Genomic DNA, 25,199 nt, shown 5'->3' on the forward strand with positions numbered 1-25,199 from the left:
CAGCCCCCTCCCTCCGCCCTCCCTGTCTTTGTCCCTCCTCTACAGTCGTCGGAAAAGCACTCTCCAGCTAGCCGCGCATCCTGCCCCAGAGTACCACCAGGATGATCCGCCGCTGCACCGACACCGACAACCTTCACTTCACTTTCACACTCATTTAACCCTTCATTCGGACCCCCGCCGGCCGCCGCGCTACACCCATGCTTTGCCCTCCTCCTGAGATGCGATACCATTCCACAATTTCCCGGAGAATATCTTCATCTTCCGTTGCTCCTCGCTGATAGAGAGCATGCCAGACGCGGGGACAGGCGCTGCAGTCGCGGCGGCCGCCAGTGGTGCGACCACCGCCGGCGACGGCTCCGAGAGCTCCCGGCACCGACACCGAGCGCAGCAGGGAGACTCGGAGAGGCCGGAGCCGGGCGCTGCCCCGCCACAAGCCTCCTCCGGTGTACTGGGTGAGTCGAGTGTGCCTCTTTCGCTTCTGACGATGCGGTTTAGGAAGCGGTTAAAGGAAGAGAGGACAGGTGAATGTGATGTTGGGAAACGAGACGAGCACCGCACTATGAAATACCTCGCGGCACCGTTCTTTTGTCTCCACGAGGGCGTCCCAAAATTACCAACTGATTAGACCACAGGCCTATAAATAATGGCTTTGACTTATATTGCATGTTCCTCTAGATGCGGCTTTTTAAAATTACCCTATTGATATTATATTCTCTCTTTAGGAAAATGGCTACATTTTGCCAGATCCTAGTGTCTGGTTTTGACCTTATTGGCGGTTATTGTGTATTAGCCTACCTCCTGTCATGACAAGCCTATTTCCACAGTATTCCTATGGGTACTTGTAGTAATTGCTGATAGTAGGCTATGATTGGCTGCTTGTTGTTTTTATTAAAGGGGTTTCCGTTCAGTTCTGTATTATCTGTGAGATCTGCCCATCTTTCCTCCAGGTAACCAAATGTTTATTAACTTCATGATGTCATCCAGGGATTTCTAAACTATTGTAGCCTGACTAGACTGCTATTGTCTATGTTACTGCCTCAGTATCAGTTGCCATGCTATTAGTGCATGTTTTATCATTTCAATGAGGGTTAAGCCACAAAGGCTGCCCCTCTTACAATAATATCCCCATAATTTGTTACTTTTGTATGTGTGGTATGATTTATACCCCAGTGCTGTGTAAAATTATAGTAGTATTTATCTTTTTTTTATACAGGGTAAGCATAACAAACATGCTTTCTGTCTACACTCCATGACACTGATAGTGGATTTGAATAGGCCATATCACAGTTGTCTTGTTAAGAGAATTGCAAGCGAGGCTATTTTTGGAACAGACCACAATATTAGCCTAGAGAGCCTCAGCTGCCGAGCCAGGGTTGTTTTCCTGTGTACGGTGTGCAGAGACAGACTCTGTGCTCCCTGCGAGTACTGCTGCAGAGTGATGCAGTGGGCTGTCAGCGGATGAACGCACCTTTCCACACCTGGTCTGAGATAACCTGAGCAGGTTGCTGCTGACTGGAGGAGCAGCCTGATGTCATCCTTTTGAGTGAGTCCTTGAATGGGTTACTAGAGTGGTTGGAGGGACAGCAAAGTGAAGATTAGTGCAATTTTACAGGTACTTCATTAGCTAGAAGCAGTGCTGGGGGTCTAAACCTGTGAGGGTAGAGGCAGATAGCAAACATCTACTCACATGAGTTTACTGGTACCAAACCCTTAATAAATGGGTCAGTGGTCTAAAATGTGTAGGGCTGAGTATTGAGACTCAATACTTTTTTGTTACTGACCAAAATGTTTCTGTATTCTTTGATCAGACAGATCCTATTAGTTAATAGTTGCCAATTTTATTTAGGCAATGGTCTTGTATGGCTGCATGTGTTTAGACATTAATACTTTGGCTTCTTCTGTTAAAGTAAGAAAAGGGATTATAGACAAAACATGTTCATGTTTCTTAAAGTAGGATATTGATAAGGTATTGTTTGCATATCAGTGCTGAAAACTCAGATATTGTATCAGGTATAGTCTTGTAGAAGTTTAAATGATACCTACATAAATGTTTATTCTTGCGTTTCTTTGACATGAATAGGTTTGAGAAACTGTGTTTTAGCCCACCTCTAAATGTCTGGAATATTAAGTCCACACGAAAAATCAAGGCACACTGCTTTGTTAAAGTACAAAAGTTAAAAAGCCTTTACTATAGTGGCTACATGACAAGTGAATAATGTGAGAATAAGCTTCAATCACACATGAGAATTTCCACAGCCACATCCGGCTCCCTCATTACACCTGTAATCATTCAATGAATGAAGACTATATCACAGATAACAGTAATGAACACATAGGCTATAGGTTTTCTTGAAACAGTACATAATAATAATACAAGTAAAAGAACCCACACCAAAAAAGATAATACAAATAAATAAGATAATAGGAGAAAGAAAAAATGTTTTTTGGAGGGATCCATTCCCTTTTTTGTGGACAGAATTTGCCTACCGACACATCAGGAGCACCTGCTTTGTGTTAAACTCCTGTCAAATCTAAGTAGCCCCTCCTTCCTGTTTTCTGTTTTGTTTTTTGGAGAATACTATGTCTGACAGTGAATGCAGAAACTACAGCCTTAGGGATGGTAAAATGTCTAAACTGAAACTGAAGACCACATGCATCTCAGACAATAACAAAACTACATCACAATGTGTTGTTGAAAGGTATCAAAGGTAGGATGTGTATCAGAAATGATAAGAGCAGTGACTGTCTTGCCCTCTTAAAACCTCCAGCCCCCACTTGCCTGTTAACTCGCACGGGTCATGAGAGAGAAGGCTTGAGTTTTAGGGACTTCAGTGGGATTACCATGATATCACATAACCGCCCTTACACGTGTCAGTGTCAGTCAGCTAGCACAGCAGCAAGTCAGGGTGATTTCTCCAGTTGAGATTTTGCTTGCAGCCTGGAAGGATTTTCCTCACTGTAGGTTTGGATGCTTGATTGTCTCCATGCCTCCACCATATTTTCCTAATCCCTCCACAGTAGACTGGAATGACTTTGATCCTCTCAACCATCTTCCTTTTGTAGCTTGAAACTCACAAGGCCGCTTTTCAAAGATAAATTAAGCCCCCATCATTAGAAAAAGCAACGTAAAAGTCTCACCAATTAGTTTGTGTTCCCTCTGAGGCCAGTGTTGATAAGATTCTGTGTTATGGAAATCAGGTCATGTAATTTGTGGTTGCCCAATCATACAGCACAGTGTCTGAGGATGTAGGACATTTGTTAGGATATACGGTGAAATTCATTCTCACTTTGGAAAAGGGCTTGATGATAATTGGTTGCAGCCTGAAATTTTGTGTCTGAAAATCTGTGTGATTTGAACTCGCTCTATTGTACTACAAATGACCTTTTTTTAACTTTTATTCTGTATTTTATCTTCAGGAAGTGAGTGTTTTTTGTTGTGGGCTGCTAAAACTTGGGGCTTAATGAGATGGTGTTGATTGTGTTGATGATAGTTTCTCTCATCAGGACAGTGTCCAAATTACTTGATGAATGTATTGTAGCTACATGCATAGGTATTCTTCACAACAGCTATGACACAAGCTGTTAATGAAATTTATGAAATTTATAAATGTGTGCAGGTTAAGCAAGTCAAGTCGATCTAAAATGATAGGTCAAACCCTTTTTTCACCCGTGTTCTGATCTGATAGTGAAGTCTTTTCTGAGGCAGTTGTACGATCTGAAGGGTCCTTTTTATATATACCGTCCATTATACATCTTATTTAACTCCATCCTTGATGCTTGGCATTAACACATGCACTTTACAGTCTGCAAAATGCATGAGAAAAATGTATCAAGCAGGGATCTGCACTAGTCCATAGACTCTTGGCCAGGGCTCTGCTCTCTCGCTATCACTGCCTCTTAAGCAAGTAGAATACCTCGGCTTTGCTTCAGACAGATTTAGTAAGGTTCAGTGTCACACAGGTTGCTTTAAATACAGCAGTGTAAGGCAGGGCAGCGTTGAGAGGAAAAACCATCACACTGAACTTTCCAAAAGATGAACTGTTTTTCACAGCAGCAGACAGACTGAGCCCTTGGTTTTGTGGCATCCCACAGCTTCATAAATGAAGGGGCTGATGAATGTAATGCAGTATGATATAATGACAGCAGTGTGTTGTGCCTAATGACTCTGAACTTAATGCCTCTCTCTCTGCATCTCTTTGCCTATCTCACTCAACACAGAAATATATTTCCTGTTCTCCTTCTCCTCTCCAAGTGCTGAGCTGCACATTAGCTCCATTAGCAATCAAGGGAAATTGCCTCTATGTGTGGTGACCTTGCTACTAGTAATGTTGGAGCTTTATTAACCATACCTGATTGGTCAAACGCACAAGTGACAGATCACTTTGGTGAACCAGCTATTGATGGGGGAAGACATTTCATGGTAGAATTTAGAGGACCATCAGGCTAACTATAAAAATTAAGCACGCTTCATATTTATTATGAGCAGCTTGCCTTAAAATTTAGATCATTACAGTGAAGTAGGTGCTAGTCAGATGATGGTAAACACTGCAGTTAATGCTGCATTTATTTGAATAGATTTTCTGTCAATAGATGATGTTAGTTTGTATGGCTGGTACTTGTTTCATAGTCTATTTCCAGGCATAGTGGCTGTGTCTGCTCATGCAAACTACCCAAACTCATGTTTCTGCTGCAAGAATCATAAGATTTATCACCTCGTCTTCCTTTGAGTATTAGGGATGCACCACTCCAAACATTGACCTTATTAAGCAAATCATGAATCGGCCATGATGATGATCATTCAGTCACATTGGGCCATTGACTCAGTTTTTAGTGTCAGTCCCTGGCCTCATATTACCTTACATAAAAATTAGTCCAATGAGTTCCACACTGTGTGGTATTCAGATTTAAAATCGGGGGAAAGACAGCATGGTATCTCTGCAGGTACCCTGAGTTGAGGCATCGGAATCGATCAGGAGAAAACTTTTTTTTTTTTCTTCCAGAAAGGCCTTCTTGAAAAGCTAGGTGACCTGAAAGGGTGTGGCCACACTGATCTGTTTTGTTTAAGTTCTTTTTTTCACTGAGGAAAGTCTTTTTGTTGCACAGGGCTGATGATGATCCTTATTTGCCAGATTATTATTATTATTATTATTATTATTATTATTATTATTATTATTATTATTTGCCCATTTTGAGGTACAGAAAATGTTTGAGAAAGAATATTTTTGGAGATGATATGTTTCAGAGTTGCCATTGTGTGTTTAAACAGTAGATTCAAGGATGTGTTTCTTGCAAATAAATTCTTAAACAAACTGTGACTAGCACGCTCTGTTGAATTTATATCCGCTTAGTGACGGATGAGTGTGGCCGCACCCTTCGACCAACAGCTCGGCGTACCTTTGTGTTACTTGATTCTTGTTGGCTTGATTTTCCAAATGTAGAGATGATCATACATGTACCGCCTGCACTGTCGAACACCTTCAGGGGAAGGCATCCTCCTGTAATTGCTGTGTAGATACCTATATCCAGAGTCATTAAATGCGGGTATGTTTTAGGAAGTTACAAACACTTTCCCTGAGTTGTGATAAACCATCTGTCTTGCCAGTGGTGATTCACTTGCCCTAGATTCTAAAGTTTTTAATGGCTTAATCATATCACCCATAATGCCTCTTTGCCTCTAGCCAACCAACTTCTAAATCCCCATTCATGCTCTCTGGAAATTTACAGTTTTCCATTTATAGCCATGAAGATTATCAACCTGTAAGCAGAAAATGATATTGCACATTCCAGAGCTTAATGCACTCCAAGCACAGAGAGAGTGCTGCTGGTGTTGCCTGTCTCCTGCCTTGTGTGGAAGCAGTGTCGCAGAGACCTTATCGGTGAGTTTAGGCTCCATTCTCTGTGATCAAAGCAGAGTCAATAACCAGCCTCCTCCTGTGTGTAACTGATATTACATTCCCGAAGGAAAAAGTAGTGCATTCGGTCACCTTGTTCTTTATCATCTTTGACTGTACCAACTAGGCCTGGATTTGATTGCCTTCTTTTTTTCTTTTTTTTTGGTAGTTGCTAAGCAAAGCCAGGAGAAATACAATGGCCATGGTGAAAAATTATGGAAGCAAATTAGGATCATTAATATTTTGAGCTTGTGAAATGATGTTCACAAATAATTTCACAGCCTGGAGTTGTATATCACTTTTTGTGTGCATGTGAAATTTTTTTGCATGCACGTATATGAATGTGTGACTTTGTAAAAATGTTTTGCAGCCGTATACATTTTTTGTGCATGTGTGAAAAAATTTTGTGCACACAGATATAATTCGCACTTGTGTAAAAAACGTTTTGCAGCTGTAGAAATATTTTGTGTATGTGTAATTTAAATACGTGCAGGAATATTTTCAACAGTGAGATTTCACACAGTTTGAGAGCAGACAAACAAATGTCCTATCTTTGTATGCTGTGAGTTACAAGCATGAATTTTGGCCATGTTCAGCACGTTTGGCCCTGTTTAGCACGTTTCCCACTGACCATCCAATCAGAGGAAGTCAAACTGTCCAAACAGGGGGCAAAAGGTTGTAGGCGTTCTGGTTACTTCGTCCATCTGTAGTATGCTGGAGTCAACATGGAGGAGCCTGAGGGAGATGGGTCCAGTTTGTTCTCAAGTCTTTTCTAGGATTTTTTGTGCAAAAGATAAATAAATGATGAAAATGATATTTTTTCATTTTTAAAAACTTGACAATTATTGTAATTATTGTAAGTCCTCTCTTTACAATGTCAGCATATGATACCTGTGGTACACATGATGCATCATGTTGACCTCCTTCCTTGGCATTGTTGTTGTGCTCCAAAACCACAAATGTAATGTTTTATTGTACACAACCAATATATTGAACACAATATTAATGATAAAAGATTAGGCTGTTAATGTAGCAGGATCAGAAGATAGATGCATTTAGTAATCAAAACCACTTAGGAATGGTAATTTAACACAGAAAAGAGTTCACATTTATGTTTCAAAACTATTCAGTTGATTTTTGTCAAGCCTGTTAAGATATTATCGATATCTAAGGTAAGACAAACATTTAAGGTACACCAGAAAGGATGAATATTATATATTTATACTATTTCAATGCTACCATTACTTACAGATTTAAATGCACAAGAGTCAACAACTAACGACTAACAACTAACGGTCTATTTGCTGAAAATATTGAAACGTCCAATCTCAGATATGGGACGGACAGGAAGGGTGTTTAAGTATTTTAAAGCACTATACCGATGGTCAAATGTTGTACTTAACTGACAATAACTGAACACTATGGAATTTGTATATTTTAGTGTTTATGATACAAATTACTTTAATGTCAGTGACAGCAACCTGAATTCAGTTCCTTAAACTGTCATAATCGGGTTTATATATAAAAATCAGAGTCAAAGAATAGTTTCTCCTTACAGCTGATGGTTCATTTATTTCAGTATATAAAGGTTTAAACAACAAAGCACTTATATACACTTATTGATTCAAACATTGTGAATGCTTATAGATTAGGTACAATTATATGTGAATCAGGGAGAATTAATACAATGTATGCAGTGTTATTACTTTTACACTTGCTTACACTCAGTTTTCAAAATTCCAGAGACAGAGAGCCACTTTGATAGAGGGGAGTAGATGGACAGCAGGACACCTGTAAGACAAAATGGAATACATTAGAGAGTTGTTTCGATATAAGAAATCCAATAAAGCAACTTCTACCCAAAGCTAAAATGTCATTAAAGGTGTCTGCTTTTAATGTCTTCACATGAACAGAGTGTAAAATCATAATCACTACCAAATACCCCTATTAATACTGCATTTCCAGTCATTGCTAGATTTATGTGAAACACACTGGTGTCATGAAATGTATCTACTCAGTGGGGCTGTTTTAGAAGTCTCAGTTTCACTGCCATTTTATTAACTGTATAAGACATCTTCATGGCACACTGGTAATTCAGCCTAACATTTCATTCCTGTGTGTGAACTTGCTGCTGAGTCGCCACAGAGTCACCAACAGTGATGTTTTGCAGTTAGAGAAAAGAAGGAGGAGGTCGGGAGGAGAGGAAGGAGGATGAGGGGGGTGAGAGAGAAAGAAAGAGATTTTCAGTTCATGTCAGAAAACCAACTGCACAGCTAATTTAAATCCCAAGTCCTTTTCAGGGTGGACAATTTATTTCCTTATTTATTATCAAAGTCTCATTCGAGATTTAGAACTTCCCAGGAAGTTAAAATGTCTTAAATAAATGAATTTAAGTTGCTTAAGAAACTTAGTTGTGTGGTAATACTGACTTTGGTGTCAACAAGGCAAAATTGTATCCCTTCAATATCTTATTGTCTCTTAGGACTTGAGGATATGCAATAGTCTTTACAGCACAGTACATAAAATAAAGCATCACCTACTGTAAATCATGTATGAATGCCATTTTTCTAAACAAAATGAGAAGGTCTAAGGATGCTAAACAGTGATTCACAGTCAAGTTATGTGGTCTGTTGTCAATTTCAGTTCCAATATTTCTACTTACCAACCAAAGCGCAGGACTGGATTGATGTTCTGTTTGTTTAAGAGAGGAACCAATATGTTAGTGTCATCTGTGCTCTAACAGGTCATCTGGCTGTGAGTTGCAGCCGGAAATGTCAAAGAACAAATATAAAGTAAATATGAATACCTAATATAAAGCATCTATACTATAGTGTCTGTATTACACAAGTGGATCACTACTGTCAAATATTAGCAGCATCATATGATCAAAGGTAATGTATAAATCAAGGTTTAATGCAGTTAGGAGAGACTCACAGCTACTTACCGGAAAAGAGTTGAGAACAAACCTTTTGCCCCCTGATTGGACAGTTTGACTTCCTCTGATTGGATGGTCAGTGGGAAACGTGCTGATTGGCTAGTCAGCACAGGCCTTAAAACAGGGCCAAAATTTGTGCTTGTAACTCACAGCTTGTAGCTTGTATGTCGCATACAAAGATAGGACATTTGTGCGTCTGCTCTCAGACTGTGTGAAACCTCACTGTTGAAAATATTCCTGCACATATTTACATAATTAAATACATAATTACACATACACAAAATATTTCTACAGCTGCAAAACGTTTTTTACACAAGTGCAAATTATATGTGTGCACAAAACTTTTTCACACATGCACAAAATATTTCTATGGCTGCAAAACTTTCAGTCAAGTCACACATTCATATACGTGCATGCAAATTTTTTTTGCATGCACACAAAAGGTGATATAATAATAATAATAATAATAATAATAATAATAATAATAATAATAAAACTTTTATTTATAGAGCACTTATCAAAACAAAGTACAGTGCTTCACAACAAGAGAAATAAAATATCACAGTGAATAATATATATATAACTGCAGGCAGTGAAATTATTTGTGAACATCATTTCACAAGCTCAAAATATTAATGACCCTAATTTGCTTTCATAAAAAATGCTGTTTTTAGCCTCGGTTGTGGGGAATTGCCCCACTTTAGCCACTTTGCAGGCTCCAGAGAAGGCTAAAGGGCTATGAAAGTGTAATGTACAACACATTGGGGAGAAAAGCTCTTTCTCCTCCAGCTAATAACTAGACACATTATCCATGTCAGTGTTAGCACAGAGCCAGTCAATGAGAAGCAAGGGAATTTTAAAGCACAGTCAGTCTGTAATGTAGGTTTCCCTCTTTATACCCTCCTGTGACTCGTTTTGTTTAGCCACTATACTTTTACATTTGTTTGATAGGTAGAGAGGTGCAAACAATCCTCGTCTTCTCCCCCTTACCCTCTGTAGCAGGCAGATTGTCAAAGTTAAACCTTCGTAGAAAGCAGCATAATCTGTTTGTTCAAAGTAATGCGCACTCAAAAGTGCCGCAGCGCATTTGGGCTTCCTCTGACGACCACATAACTCAGGAGTCACTTCTCTGTTGGTTCACCTTTTTTCCTGCATGGCTCTATGTTTTTATCTTGTTTAGTGATGGTGTAGGGCAGGAAGGGAGCTTGTTTAGTGATGAGGAACAGAATCAGTGCTCATCAGCCTCTACCCTTTATCTCCAACTGAAGTGTTCAGAGAGAGTAACTTGTGCGCGGGTCTGTAATGGGGAAAACAACACTTTCTGCTCATACATTAGCGTAGAGCCCACAGCTGTAGATGACAGATAGGAGCTTGGCACAGGGTTTTCCCCTGAGATTTCACCTCAATAAATCTCCTAATAAAATTAAGTATTTTCCCTTTGCTGGCCTTCCTTTTTAATCTGTTTTCCTTGTTGATATAGAAGATACATTTAGGAGAATCACTTCTCATACAATGTTAATTTTTATGCTTGCCAGAAGCAGCGTCTGTCACCAAGGCACTGCATTATTTTTATTTTATTTTATTTTAAGTCTCTTTTGGACTTTCTCTATTGCCAGTGCCTTTTTAACCTTCAAAAAACAGCTGTGGAGCCAAGGAACAAGCATCCTATAGTTTGAGCTGAAGATTCAGTTGACAATTCTCTGCAGTTTTATCACTGACCCCTTTCACATTGTCACACTGTATTCACGTTGTCATTTGATACATTATTATGAAAATATTGATTATAGTTACACCTTAGATTAGCCCCTTAAATTCCAGCTTTTCTTTTATATTTACCAGTAAGTAGCTTTTAGGTTGGAAAAAAATAGCAATTTCCACACTGTCTAACAATATCTCATATATATATATATATATATATATATATATTCTGTAGCAGCTTGTTCCAGCTCTTCATTGAACCCACTTGATGTTTACACTGAATGAAGTATTTAAACCTAAGACTCCATGTTTTTATGGCTGCCCCATTCCATCAAATGGAAATATTCTTGTTATCTTGTGCATCATTTTATACACACGTTTCCCATAATTTAGCCTGACATCTGTGGTATCTTTGGGAGCTTTGGGATCTCCACTAGAATTTAAAAATAAAGCTCTGTTGGTTCCACTGAAGGGTTGAAGCGGTCGGAGTGTGTAATTAGTACTGAGGAAGTTCTCCTTTTTGTTTAATTTGGTTTGCATCTTTTGTTCCTCGTCTGACAAGCCCAGTCAGATTCTGGCCCCTACCTTTTAATAAGATTTTGAATGTGGTGAAAGTCTTCCTACAGCTAAGGAGGAACATTCTGTTCCAGCTCATATTTGCACATTGTCAATGTTTACTGTTGTAGGCTTTCATCAGTCAAGTAAAGGCTTTTTTTATTGTGCTTCCTTCTCATATATTTCCTCTGCTTTTACCCCTTTATTTTCTCTTTTCTCCCTGCCTTTTTGTTTACCGTTCAGTCCACACCATCACATATAAAAGAACATACTGTATACTCTGCAGCAACATGTCTGTTTTGTTGGCTACGCATCTTTTTGTCATACGTCAGAGAATCATGATTCTGGTGATCTGTGTTATGCTTGCTGCAGCTTTTACTCCTGTCATTTTCCTTAACAAAGTGCTATAAGAAGGCTGCAATTGTGCAGTGATGATGTCTGAAGAAATTGTCTGTTAAGGAAAATAAACTGCATTGCCACTGCTGTGAATTCCGTACTTGCATTTGACAGTGAGAAATCTCCAGTTTTTCACTTTGCTCCTGATTGGTGTTTATTGAAGCACTAGAGTCAACAGCCTGTTGTTTGTGTGAAGCTCTTTGAGTTTGACTGTCTCCTTTCACAAAGAGAGGAATAATTAATTTGCCTCTTTTTTTAAACTGACGAGACTTCACCAACTTAAAGGTGCAGCGACTTTGAAAAACTGTAAAATCAGTTGCTCCAGTTGGGTTGAATTTGCTCGAATTTGCAGTCATTATCTATTTTAATAAAACAACCATGTCACACTTCCTATGCTGCTTCTACAGTACTTAAAAATGTATTTGTTTAAAAAAAATATCTCATTTCCATTTGAATTGATATATCTATAATAGTGTTACTGACCTTCCTAGCATTCCTCTATAGAAACTCCAGAGCTAAATAAGTCAGGATGAAATGCTGCATAGATATTCCTAAATCTCCTTTTTGAAAGGCACGAAAAATCAAAGCTGACTAAGTCATTAAAGATGTCTTCCTCTGCTTGTCATTGAGCGGGAAAGGAAATGGGAGGAATGGGGTAGTAATGTACAATAATCACTGGTTCCTCTGGGTATTGATCTGACTCTGAGCCTACCTCCCATCTTTCCTGTCCAGGAATAGAATATCTTACCATCTTACAGATTGGTTAGTCACAGCCATCAGACTGACTGACTCACTGCTACAGTATCTTAAATTCACTTTTCTATTATCGTTTCTTCTTCTATTGCCATAGTACACAGGATAATTTCTGAATAGAAATACCCAGTTTGCCTGATGTTCATTGAAGTGCCTGATTATTTAATGATTAAGATGATTATAATTATGATTGACCTAAGACACTGACACAAACTGAATCCCCTCAAGTTTGATGAAAGCAATATAAATATATAATGCATTCCCATAATTCAATGAATCTTCACTAAATAGTTCTGGCTACAACTTTCCAAGACAGAAGGTTGCTAGGTTTGAGTCTGGTACAGTCAATTGGATGGACAGTAACAGGCCTACATTAGACACTATTGCCCTCTGTTAAAGCTCCTTAAAAATGTTTGAGCATACCTGCCAACATGTAGGTTTCAAAATACAGGAGTTTTTTTCGGTGATGGCGGGGGGGGGGAGCACACAACTTAGCTGACAACAGTTAAGATTAACTTAGCTGGCCCGTCTGCCTGCAGAGAGAGAGCAGCTGTGCATGCACCCCTTGGACCGTGGTGTGTGTTGCCAGGTTGCGGTAACAGATGGGTTGAAATTGTTTGTAGCCTAGTGTGTGAACAGTGTGTGTAGATATGTTTCATTGACAATCAGGCAACTTGGGGGCCTCAGACAAAAATCCAAAACTTGGATCTGTGCATTCATAATAACGTTTGAGGGCCATGCAAATTATGGGAGTTTCCCGGGAGAAACAACAAGACAGGAGGGCGCCGGGAGATGGCCTTGAAATATGGGAGAAACCCGGGAAAAACGGGAGTATTGGCAGGTATTTGTAGTCTGTTTTCTCTGAACGCGAACGAGTTGTTTGGTCCTCCATATAACCCTCTGTGCTCCGAATAAGAAAAATGTTTGTGTCATAATGATTAAATTTGCATTGTAATGCAGCAGCCCCCCCTCCTTCCTTTATGGGTAACACTTTCAAGTTAAAGGAATAGTAACATATAGTGGGAAATATGTGGTGTATTTGCTTTCTTGCCAAGAGTTAAATGAGAAGATCGATACCACTCATGTCTTTGCGTTCAGAATAAAGCTACAGCCAGCAGCCGGTTAGCTTAGCTTAGCATAAAGACTGGAAACGGGGGTAACACCTAGCATGGCTCTGTCCGAAGGTAACAAAATCCACCTACCAGCACCTCTAAAACTAACTTATTAACACGTTATATCTCATCTGTTTAATCTGTACCAAAAAAAAAAACACAAGAAGAACCAGACTAGCTGTTTCTAGTCTTTATGCTAAGCTAAGATAACCAGCTGCTTGCTCCAGCTTCATATTGAACCGACAGATATGAGAGCGGTATCCATCTTCTCATCTAACTCTTAGCAAGAAAGTGAAAAAGAGTATTTCTTTAAGACTGTTATCAATTCCATCTTGATTTAAATTTTTTCAAGGTATTTAGCCATGCTGTATCCGAATATCTGGTACCTTCCAAAAATGCCATGGTGTTACAGTGACCCTTAACCTGCTCCATACAGTACAACAGAGAAATGACCACATGCGTGTGTTCGCTTTGTTGTTGTGTGTAATCCGTGTCCTTGTGTTAATCAGAAAACCCTTCCTCCACTTTGGCAGTTGCTCACTACTCAACAACGAGGTCTGTTTGCTCCACAAAGGCTGCTATTCACTCCACTATATTCATCATCACCACTCGCTTATTCATAATTCGTAATCTCCCCCTTGACAATGCTCAATTCAGCCAGTTAGATAACCAGTCTGTGGTTGTCTGAAGGAGTAGTCTGCATCTACGAGGCATGAAAGGAATTCAACACTGGCTTTGATTCGTGATTGTTACCTGACTGAATAGTAGACTGCATCCTTTACCTCAATTTAACCGTAGCTTTATAACAAATATGACAGCTCAACCCCTGCTTCTTTGCTTCTTCACTGAGGTAGCTCACCCAAATTAACCAGCTAACCTACAATGAACTACTGATTAGCCTACTTGGCAGAAAGAGAGAGAGTGGGAAATTAAGGCCAATTTAGTGAGACTAAGTGAGGAGCAGAGACAAATGTTGTTGTTTTTTCCTTTATTTGACAGTTTGGCTGCAGAGATAGACAAGCAAGGTGGGAGTGAGAGAGGGGATGACATGCAGCAAAGGGTGCACTCTACCAGGTGAGCTACCATTGCGCCCCAGCAAAAACAAATGTAAAAAAGAGAAAGAAGATGGGATGGGGAAACGTGATACTTCAGCTATTCTGCTGTGTGAGCACTGTGGCTCTATTCTTCCTACATGGTCTTGCCTCGTCCTTCTCTTGGCCCTCAGCCACGGGCAGCTCCGGTGTCACATGTAATCATTGTTTTTTTTTAAGCCAAGGACGAGTCCCTATTATCCTACCTACACATGTTAATGAGGAAACACAAGTTCTGACATCCACCATTTGTCACAAAGGTGGAACAGACATCTTTTATCTCCCTCCTGAAGAAAGACTAATCTCAATTACACCATATACATGTTCTTTTATCTCAACAGGTCTCTTTAGTGATGTTTTTAGCTACTCTAGCAGCATGGCTCAAGGTATGGCAATGTGATGCTATGTCAGCAGAATTAATTAATGGCTGGAGAAAGACGTTGGTTAATTAGCATCAGGCCTGATTGCAGGCTGATGGCAATGCAGCTACAGAAACCTACAGAAAACCAGTTTTGATTAAAAAATTCATAACAGCCGATATTGAGCCTAGCCAGCTGTCACTTGTCTTTAAAAGGAAACTTACAGCATGATCTTCATTATGTACCTTCAGTCCTTTCAATGTCTTTCAATTTACTGAGTGATGAGAGATGGTTTTTGGTAATGCTACTGCTAATGGCAAAAAAACACTGTTGTGTTAGTGTTTGGCCACTGAAGCATCTGCACTTTGTTTACCCAGGTTTATCTGTATCACTATCAAGTATTCCCCCTCTTCTTTCCCTCTGCCTAGTTTAAAGGCATCATCCATAGGAGCTCCATGTACACAATGATGACAAATACCTCTTGAGACAGCCTGAGTGAGAGCGAAGTCAGGAGAGCTGAGAGAGAGAGAAAGAGATAAAAAAGAAAGCATGGAGAGAAGGAGGGACTGAGAGATTCTGCCCAAGGGTGTAAAAGAGAGGATTTGGATGAGAGAAAGAGGCAGGGAGGGTAGCGGCAAAAAGATATAGGCGAGAGAGAGAGACTTAGAGGTCCATGGTGTGGAAGAGAAGAGCAGACTGAGGTGAAAGAAAGCGAAAAGAGACAGGAGTGCTCTGCTGCAACGGGAAAAGGGGGTTTTCACATAATCTAAAACACATCTGTGTGTGCAGCTGCCAGTGGAAAAGAAAGATGCAATGTGGAGTGTGCAGTGTTTGTGTTTGTCGATTTGGTGCCAAAATGTATGCAGACTGTGTACCTTGCATTGGGAGGGTGCAGTGAGGTGGCTGTTGCGACAAGCAATAAAGCGAGTCAGTGTTTGGAAGTTGGACAAAGCAGGAGGGAGGGAGAAGTGGGGGAAAGAGAAAGGGACAGATAAGAAGAGAGGTGCGTTATGGTTATGTTTTCTTCCCTCAAGACATGTAGGCTGCAGTTACAGAATCCATGGCTTGATTCACATAATCTTCACAGGTGGAACAGTCTGATTTGGTATTTATTCCAGACATTTCAGCTGCATGATTTGATGACTCAGTATGGACGTTGTTGTTGTACCTCTATATATGTGCATATGCAGTGATGTTTTTTGTTTCTGTTTGCATGTGTGTGTTTTTTAATGTGCGTCTGTATCTGCATCTCTGTGTGTTGTGTGTGTTTGGGGAATTGGGAACAGGTTTGAAAGGGCACGGTTTGTTAGTAGTGTCGCCTTATGGTCCAGTGTGGCTGGGTGTGGACTTGTACTGTCTGTACAGGATGGCGATGTACAGAGTCAGGGATGGAGATGATTAAGGAAATTGTTGGGTGTTTGAACCTGATTAGGCTCTCTGTCCCACTTACTGATGTAATCGTTCTAATAGGGTCATTTGTTTCATTCAGTAGATGATTGTCATAGAAATGCTTTCTGCCTGTCTTATTTTGTTTGCTGTCCTCCCTTTGTGTATGTTGGGAGTTCTGTCAGTCTCTCGAGTCTCTGCCTTTATTATGTTATATCTGTGTGTTTGTGTCTGTCCATCTGTCTCTCTATTAGACTGGCTAAATAAGAGTCAAACTTCAAAATGACTCACTGCTGAGAAGATATAACTCATGCTCTACTCTTCTGCCTCCTAGGAAATACACACTGTTGCCAGGCATATTTAGCAAAGGCATCTTTTTCTAGGGGTGCATTTGAAAGTGAAAATCCTCAGCATCATATCAGTGCAGTCAATCGGCACTGCAGGCCTCAGAAAGCCAGAAAGAAGAACATTTTGTCTCCTAATGATGCTGACTGTATGTAAGCATTAAGGTGCCACTGTTAACAGCTGGTCCACGACACGCAGCAAAGGAAAAGTATTTTGTTTATTTTTACCTGATGTGAATCCAATTTGAAGTAAAAATCAATTCCATATTTTCTGTTCTACCCACATACTGCTTTGTGTTCTCAAGTATTTTCAGCTTGTTTGGAATAAGGCAGATTAAATGCACAGTATGACGCTGCAGTGATTGTCAGTGAGTGGGCCCTATACAAAACACTAAAGCAATTACTGCTAATCACCAAAGTGTTTGCCAGAAAATCAAGAACCTTGCAGGTTATCACTTTAACTGATTCTCTTTCTGTTAAGCATTGTACTGCGTTATCACGACTTTCTCCATACCGTATCTTCAGGACTGTGATGTGAACTTATGAACAGGGCTGGGTATAAAAAATACATTTTTTCGATTCAAATCGATCTTCATTTGAATTATCCGATATCTATTCATAAAATCAGAAATCAATCTTTGTGTCAATAGGCTATAGCGTTTTTTTTTTCTGGCAGAGAAGCGCTGGCAGGGTGCTGGAGTGAAGCGCTTGTGCGCTGAGAGAGAAAAATGCTGCGTGTGAGTTTTGTTTCTATGATAAGCAGATTGAACATTATCTATGTAGCTAACTGCAGCGGATCAGGGCTCCAATACTGGAATACTTGATCTTAACAGATGGCTGCTTTCCAGTTGTGCTGCTATACTTGAATACTTTTCTTTGAGAAAAACAGCACATAGATGCGCCAAATGTAAGAGGAAGGAAGTTCAGTGCGTATAAATGTTGATACATAACCACACAGTATTAAAGCGTGAATAACACTAAAATTCTACAACATATTATGCTAACTTACATGTATCACGGAGGGTTTGTGAGTCGAGTGAAAATCTGCCATTCAGGTATACAGGTTCCCGGACTCACCTGACTGACTGAGTGAGCAGTCATCAAACAATCTATCTTTTCTTTTTCTTTTAACACGGAAATAACACCACAACAGTTAGAAATGCAATACTTGAACTGTATATAATTAAGGGACAAATTAAGGGTAAATTCTTAATGTAAACGTTAATATTTTTAATAATGTACCAGGTTTAGTGGGTTCTTTGTACAATTTACAGCATTAGTTTTCTGAGAATCTCCGAACAGAATATTGAATTGACTTGGAAATCGAATCGGGACCTTGTGAATCGCAATCTAATCGATTCAGGAAATCAGTGCCGATACCCAGCTCTACTTATGACTTGAAAATATATAATAGTCAATTTTATACTGTTATACAGTAAATGTGTGGTCTGCAAATGTACTCCATCACGGTTTAGGTCCTGTAGGTTTATAGTACAAAGTCTTGCTAAGAATGCTCTTTAAGGTCTTCTATATTTCTGCTCCCTCTTCCCCTCCTCCCTGTCCCCTTCCAAACCATCGCTGCATTATCTATATGAAGTGGTTAGTTTTTATATAATAAAGGAAAAGCAAGGTAAATGCATCATCTACTTTGTTCCTTTATGGAAGAGTCAAATGAAATTATCTTTTGATGAAAAGCTTTTAAAAACTACTCAAACACCTGATGCTTTGGACATAGATGCCTTCATATTCCCACATTCAAAGCTACACAAATGAATGAAAATCACAGTATATGAGTTCACCATTTGATTTAAAGTTGACATAAGGGGACAAAATATGTTAACTGCAATCATTTCATAAATCACCTTTTCAGTCTATGGCTCAGGAACCAAAATATGTCTGGGTGTATTTTCAATAATATCAAATCTACTCTGCTTAACTAGAAATACACAGCTTACACAGTGACATGATTAACATTCCCAACTATAATATGTATTCATTTGACCCTGACCCAAACTGTTGTTCCAGCTGCTTTAAGATTGAGCCCAAAACTTGAAATAATCCCTACTTGACAGAGTGAAGTTGACTGAAGCTGCTCCAGCCAAGCATAAAGACCAGAGAGTTATCAAACAAACTCACACAGCCAGCAAAGACAGCGACTGCATCATCAAGTCTTTCCTTAAGTGCCTGCTCATTTTAGTGCTTCACCTGAGTTTCATAACTGACTTACACCCTATTAATCTGGCACTTTATATCTCAGGCTCACACACATGCACACATAGACAGAATACCTGTGTGGACACACACAAACACACATACAAACACCACACAGAAATGCTTCAGAGATCAACTCCGATCACATAAAGATACCCTGCTAGTTGTGCCTGCCTGGCTGCTGTCTGATAATCCTGGAACAGTCGTCTCACTTTGAAGACCGTGAGTAATACAGGCTTTATCTGTATCACTGCTAGTCCTGGGCTAACCTGCTCAACAGCAACCTGGGTTCTGTTACAGGCTTTCAAACTCAGAAATTCACTTATTTTGCCAAGATGAACGACATTTGGGATCACTTTTCTATGTAATTGCTTGTATGTTAATATACTAGATTACCCAACCAAGTTTTTCAGTATAAAATCTGTCATATACTGCATATACAAAATATCTGAAGAACACTGATGAGGTAAAAGCCATCAATGCAAATCGATTACCCTCGTTAAATCAATCACAGAGAGAGATGGGAGATGGAGATAATGAGAAGCAAATGAGTTAAAAAGAATTGTGAATAATGGGCTGTGACTCAAAATGAAGAAGGTGAGGTTCCTGATAGTTTGTCTATTCAGTGAACTGCTTATAGCTTAAAAAAACATCTTAAAGTGGCTATAACCAATATTTTTATATTGCCAGTGGATCACATCACTGCTTGTATATGAAAGGTGTTGCTCGTAGTGACTGTGCAGTTCCCCTCAGCTCTACGGAGCTCACTTTCATCAGCATAATTTTCGGCCGCAGCAGGCAGCTGTTTTAAGCAAAAATCTCTGTAAAACTACCTGCCCAGAACAGACAAAGTTAGCAACTAGCTGGTGAACAACATTTAACAGCTGAAGAGCCAGATATTCCCCTCAGGGGTTGGTGAAGACCAAAAACAGGTAACAAACACACAAATACATGCAAACCACCTGGACACATGCTCAGTATTGGGCCATAAATTGAAGCATTGTGGAAGTGTTGAAACCAATCTGCTGACTGTTCCAGAGTGTGTGTGTGTGTGTGTGTGTGTGTGTGTGTGTGTGTGTGTGTGCTGTGTGTGTTGCCCTCAGCGATGAATACAGGACTGATTAGAATTGCTGTCATGTCGGAGCACTGCCTGCAGCATTACATCTAAAGCACAGTGGAGCGGCCAGTCAGATTTCAGTATCTAGGAGTACCACTCATGATTAAAATGTCAAAAATACCTTGCTCTGTTTCCTGTTCAGCCTGTTGCGATGTTTAAAAATGTTCTTCAGAGGGGAAGAGCAGTGTGGAACCAGATTAAGTTGTCACAGCCTCTTTGTAAGTACTGAAGAAGGATCCTTTAAATAGTATTGCTACCTCTACGTCAAGTTCTGTTTGCAGGTACAAGTTTGTAACTCCAACATGTCTTGATTTATCTTGACAGAAAATATCTTCAGCAAAATATGTTAGGTTGAATTTTATGAAAAGGTAGACTAGTCCTTAGATTTACTGGGCTTTGATTTTGTTGGCATCTTCTATGTCTCGAATGGCTCTAATTTCTTTTTTGCTTTATTTTATTTATATAGAACTATGTAGGTGAGAACCATGGTGCTTTCCAGAGATGCCATAGGGAATGAAAAGAGCAGCAAGATGAGAGATTAAAACTGCAATATTTGAACATAAAGGAATTTTCAAATATGATTAAAAAAGAGAATTTTAAAATGACATAGATACAGAAGGATAAGATTATAAATTACATAATAAAAGAGGATAATAAATAAAAACAAGTAAAAGAAGAGCTAAAATATTGTCATTAAATTCAGAGGGACGTGACATCTGAGCAGCAAAAAACTATTAGGCAAATCTCTAAAAATCAATTTTGAGGCAAGATTTAAAGCTGCATTAATTGTTTTACTTTTTGTAAACACAACATTGACATATTATCACATAATAAAGTTGTTTTGGTGAATGTGTTAGCAAATAGTTGCCTACTTCACACATCCAGCACAAACAGAGCTACAGAATTCATTTGGAGTCTTGTTTCTTGCCAACAATCACTCTCCTTTTACTGTAGCTCTGTCTTGGTCTCCACAAACTCCTGAGGAAAATATCTGGCTCGTTAGCTGCTAAATGCATCACTATGTTCACCAGCTAGTCGCTAACTTTGTCTGTTTGGTGCTGAGCAGGTAGTGTACAGTGGGTTTATTACAGCTGCTGTGGCTGAAAATGTGGTTGAGAGTGGAGATTAGTGGAGACCCCTTTCAGTTTCACTTAGTAATTTGTTCCATTGGTTATGTATATTGATTAGTGCAGGGACTATGCCAGCAGACCTATTTCTTTCTGAAAATAAGCCCAAGTGCAAAAAATGTACTTGCAGGTGTTGAAAATAGTAACTTAGTTTGTGCAGCAAACATGAACAATAAATATATTCTCTGGAAAAGACCACCAGGCTTGTTTCTGGGAAGCCCCACTATGTGTCCCTCTCTGTTCCAGGAAGTTGAGGGAAACACTGAGCAGCAGCACAATGATGTTTTTATGTGACAGGTGTTTATTGGATCCGCAGAACACACAGAGATACTGTGTGATTTACAACGTCATGCAAATAGTGGTGATATCATGGTTAAATTTACAGCCTGCCATGGCCTTGACCTTTTGTGAGTGTGCACGTGTGTGTATTCACTTTTGTAACCATGTAAGCAATACATAAACCAGTAATAGGATGTACATGGACTGTATGTGTAAGATGATATGTAGCTTTCATATTTTGGTCTCATTTCCTTCCACTAACAGAGATCTAACACTTTTTACTGCTTAGATTGCATACATTAAAATAAACAAATATTATATTCTTGGATGAATGTTGTGATGCTGAACGTGCCTGTGTGTGATCTCTGGAAAGTGCCCCACTTTCCGGCTCCTCTGACGCTCCATGCCTCAGTGATCACAGGGCTGTTGTGGGACGGGCATTCTCTCCAGGCTGCTGTCATTATTCAGGACCCGATAAATGGTTTTCACAAACTGTCCTCTAACAGCTGAGCAGAGTCTGAGGTTACACTGGTTACACAATCACTTAGTTCCGTTTAAACTATTGGCACTGCTGCCTTTCTGAAACACACATCGGTGGGAATATGAGACTCTACAGGATCAGTGATAGATGAATGAGATGTCAGAGCGAAGATAAAGTTCATTTGAGCCTTGACACAAAAATTGCAGTTCTTTTAAAAATGCAATTTTTCCATGACATAACAGTATCCACCCTAGAAGAAATATATGCTGTGCATTGTTTTCCTTCAGTCTGCTGCATTAAGGGCAACTGTGTTTTAATGTGACATTACTGTGTGGCTCCAGCAGAGCTATTTTTGGTGTGCTGTTGACTTCAGGAATAGAGACATGGTAATTCTACACAGGAGGTAAATTCACTGTGCGGGCTGTATATTCCACATAGTCGAAATCTTACCTATCGTGCCATGAATTTTGTTCTGTTATTAATCAACCTCTTAATCCACTTTGGTACTTACACTTACTTTAGCTTTTATACTTTATATCCACTTGTACTTAGTTTATCCTGCCTGTGTTATAGTGTATTATATTTTGATTTGCTTAGTACTTCTATTCCTTCTATTCTCAAGTGTGCATTGACGTGATAGTGAGCAGCTGTAATGAAAGAGTTTCCCCTCGGGGATCAATAAAGTATTTCTGATTTTGATTCTGATTCAAGTCTTGTATGTGGGTATTCCTAAGACTCCGGACATATCGCAACACTGAGAAATAGCTGCACTTACATGTGTTGAGTTGATTTAGTTGAGCTTGAGTGTGTGTGTGTGTGTGTGTATGTGACAATTCAGAGAGTGTGGACAATGTGTGGCCTCTGGTCTTGGCAGGGCAGGATTAGTTTTGTCAATCTCGTGTTGTGAGGCAAAGCGACGTGACATTTGAATCTGTCCCGTCGAGAAGGACGATTTTGTGCGTGTCTGTGTGTGTCTGTCTGTGTGTGTGATGGGGCAGCAGGGGATCAGAGGTTTGGAGGGGGGCTTGCCGAAAATGTTAGAAATGTCATTGCTCCTTACACTGTTTCACTATGAAAAGGTGACTCTCTCTCTCTTTTTTTCCCCATATCTGTCTCTCTCTCTGTCTCCCTCCCTCTCAGATAAATTGTTTGGAAAGCGGCTGCTGCAGGCTGGGAGACACATCATGTCTCATAAGTCTTGGATGAAAACGGTGCCCACAGAGAACTGTGATGTCCTCATGACATTTGCAGGTCAGGCACTCACACACACCCTCACATGTTTGTATTTCTATACTTTTGAGGACCCTCATTGATATCATGCACCCCTAACCTTAACTATCACAACAACATGCCTAAGGTCAACCCTTACCCTCACCTTACCCTCAGTCAAACCACACTTATTTGGATTATTTATTAATCTGCCAATTATTAAAAACTGCAGTGAAAAAAGGCCAAACACAATCTCAAAAATTCAACAGTTCAAAACCTAAAGACATTCAGTATTCGATCATAGACAAAGAAAAGCAGCAAACCCTCACATTTGAGAAGCTGGAACCAGCAAATGTTTGGCATTTTTTCTTGAAAATCACAATTTAGCAGTTATAAAAAAATAGTGATAGTGATAATTTTCTGGCTAATTGTTTCAGCTCCACTAAACCATAACACCAAGTTCTAACCCTCAAACAGTCCTTTGAAGAAGTGAGGAGTCTTAAGGTTTAAATATTGGTCCTCCACAAATAAAGAAATACAAGAGCACACACACAGACATATTTGCATTATGCAATTTAACACAAATTTGCCATATGAAACACCTTTATATTTTAATGCTGCAGCCCCACAAAATGTAAAATGTGATCTTATTCCATAATTTCATTCTGAATTTGTGTTATAAATATAAAGCTATAAATGTACCTTCCCATTCTCCAGGCAAGGAAGAAAGCAATAATATTTTATTACTTTAATTTCTCACATCTAAATAAATTTTAGATGATTATGTATCTCTTAAAGAACAGAGATCCCTACCTAGCACCAAGCAGCAGATAATGTTAAATATTATCTGCAACAGTAGGAATTTATATAGTTATATAGTGTTGATAATAAAGAAGAGGATCATGACTATTATGTTCATGATACTACCTCACTTAACTTTCTTAGCCATAGCCTGAACCAGCTAAGAAAGCAGAGAAGAAGAGTCATTCTCAAGTGTTAGTACGACACTTAACCTCCAGCTGTTGCTCAGGAATAAATAGTACAAGACTGTGGGAGTATTTGGCAGCTCCCGTGTACAGTGATGCGTGGGTATGGTTGAAAATGTATTTTTATTTTTCATTTCCTGCCACAGACACTACAGATGACCACACGTTGCTATGGCTACTGAACCACATCCGGCTGGGAATCCCAGAGCTCATCATCCAGATACGACATCATAAGCACACACAAGTCTACGCATTCTTCGTCACCGCTACATATGAAAAGTAAGGACTCTCTACAAATGTTATCTGTTATTAGCAACACATTTTTGCAAGGGTGTATTTAGTCATTCATTTCTTATGTGCTTAATCTTGACAGTATGGCTGCAACTAACTACTTACTGTTATTTATTGGATTTAAATTAGAATAACTATGTGATATAATGCAATAAAAAAGTATGAAAAAGGTACAATACCTTGAGTTTATATAGGACTATAATTTAAAAATAAGTTTTCTGAAGATGTGGGGATGTAGAATTTCACTAGGTAGTTAGATATATTAGTTGTTCTCAATGATTTAATATCCTTAAAGGAACAGTTTGACATTTTCCTTTAAGGATAAACACTGTTAGCTTTAGCTGAACAATATTCCAACCTTGCTGAACGTCAAATCTCAAAACAACCCACTGTGTGATTTCTGCTTTGCTATCATGACCTGTTACAGTAGTGCTGTTACTGCTGTTTTAACTGTAGCTGTGTGAATTAATCACCCTGTCATCCTGGACAGAATACAGGCAAGAAGCTACAGCAGTAACTTTTCTCAACAGAGACAGAAAATGAACAAACTGCCAAATGAATAATACAGTATATATCACTGCTTCCTCTAGTAGTTTGAGGTTTAGTTATTTTTAAATGCTACTACTGGAGTTGGGATGTTAAAGGCTAAAATGTACCTGCTGTTCTGTACTGGTGTAAAATTGTACCTTCCTTTATTATGGTATTATATTTAGCTGCAGCTATAGTAAGCACAATAGTTTAGCTCATACACAGTGAATCATTAGAGAAGCTGCCATGATGCCTGGTGTATCAGTACGACTGCTCTGCTTGGCTGCTGGCTGCTATGCTGCAGGTTATTTAAAGGTTAGAGTCAGGCTAAACCGTATGGATTGTATTCGTTCTGATTACACTGCCCAGACACAGTCTCTTGTTTTGAAAAAATCCCCAGGGGAACTGGTCATGAGCCCAGGGTCATTTTGATCTCGGCATTGACATTGG

At 39.4% G+C, this 25,199-nt stretch overlaps 1 protein-coding gene across 3 annotated transcripts in view; it reads left to right on the forward strand.

Moving 5' to 3' along the window:
- ano8b (anoctamin 8b) overlaps window positions 1-25,199 on the forward strand; it is a 39,949-nt gene continuing 14,750 nt past the window's right edge. The window contains exons 1-4 of one of the 3 annotated variants that reach the window (XM_044198516.1): window positions 314-452; window positions 14,340-14,414; window positions 22,876-22,986; window positions 24,077-24,209. In XM_044198516.1, the coding sequence (XP_044054451.1) occupies window positions 14,384-14,414; window positions 22,876-22,986; window positions 24,077-24,209 (275 nt within the window). In that variant the 5' untranslated portion in view covers window positions 314-452; window positions 14,340-14,383. Of the gene's footprint in view, window positions 453-14,339; window positions 14,415-19,984; window positions 20,067-22,875; window positions 22,987-24,076; window positions 24,210-25,199 lie in introns of those variants that run through there. The other 2 variants (XM_044198514.1, XM_044198515.1) reach the window with 2 other exon arrangements.

This window comes from Siniperca chuatsi, linkage group LG6 (genome assembly GCF_020085105.1).
Source record: "Siniperca chuatsi isolate FFG_IHB_CAS linkage group LG6, ASM2008510v1, whole genome shotgun sequence".
Classification (NCBI taxonomy): domain Eukaryota; kingdom Metazoa; phylum Chordata; class Actinopteri; order Centrarchiformes; family Sinipercidae; genus Siniperca; species Siniperca chuatsi.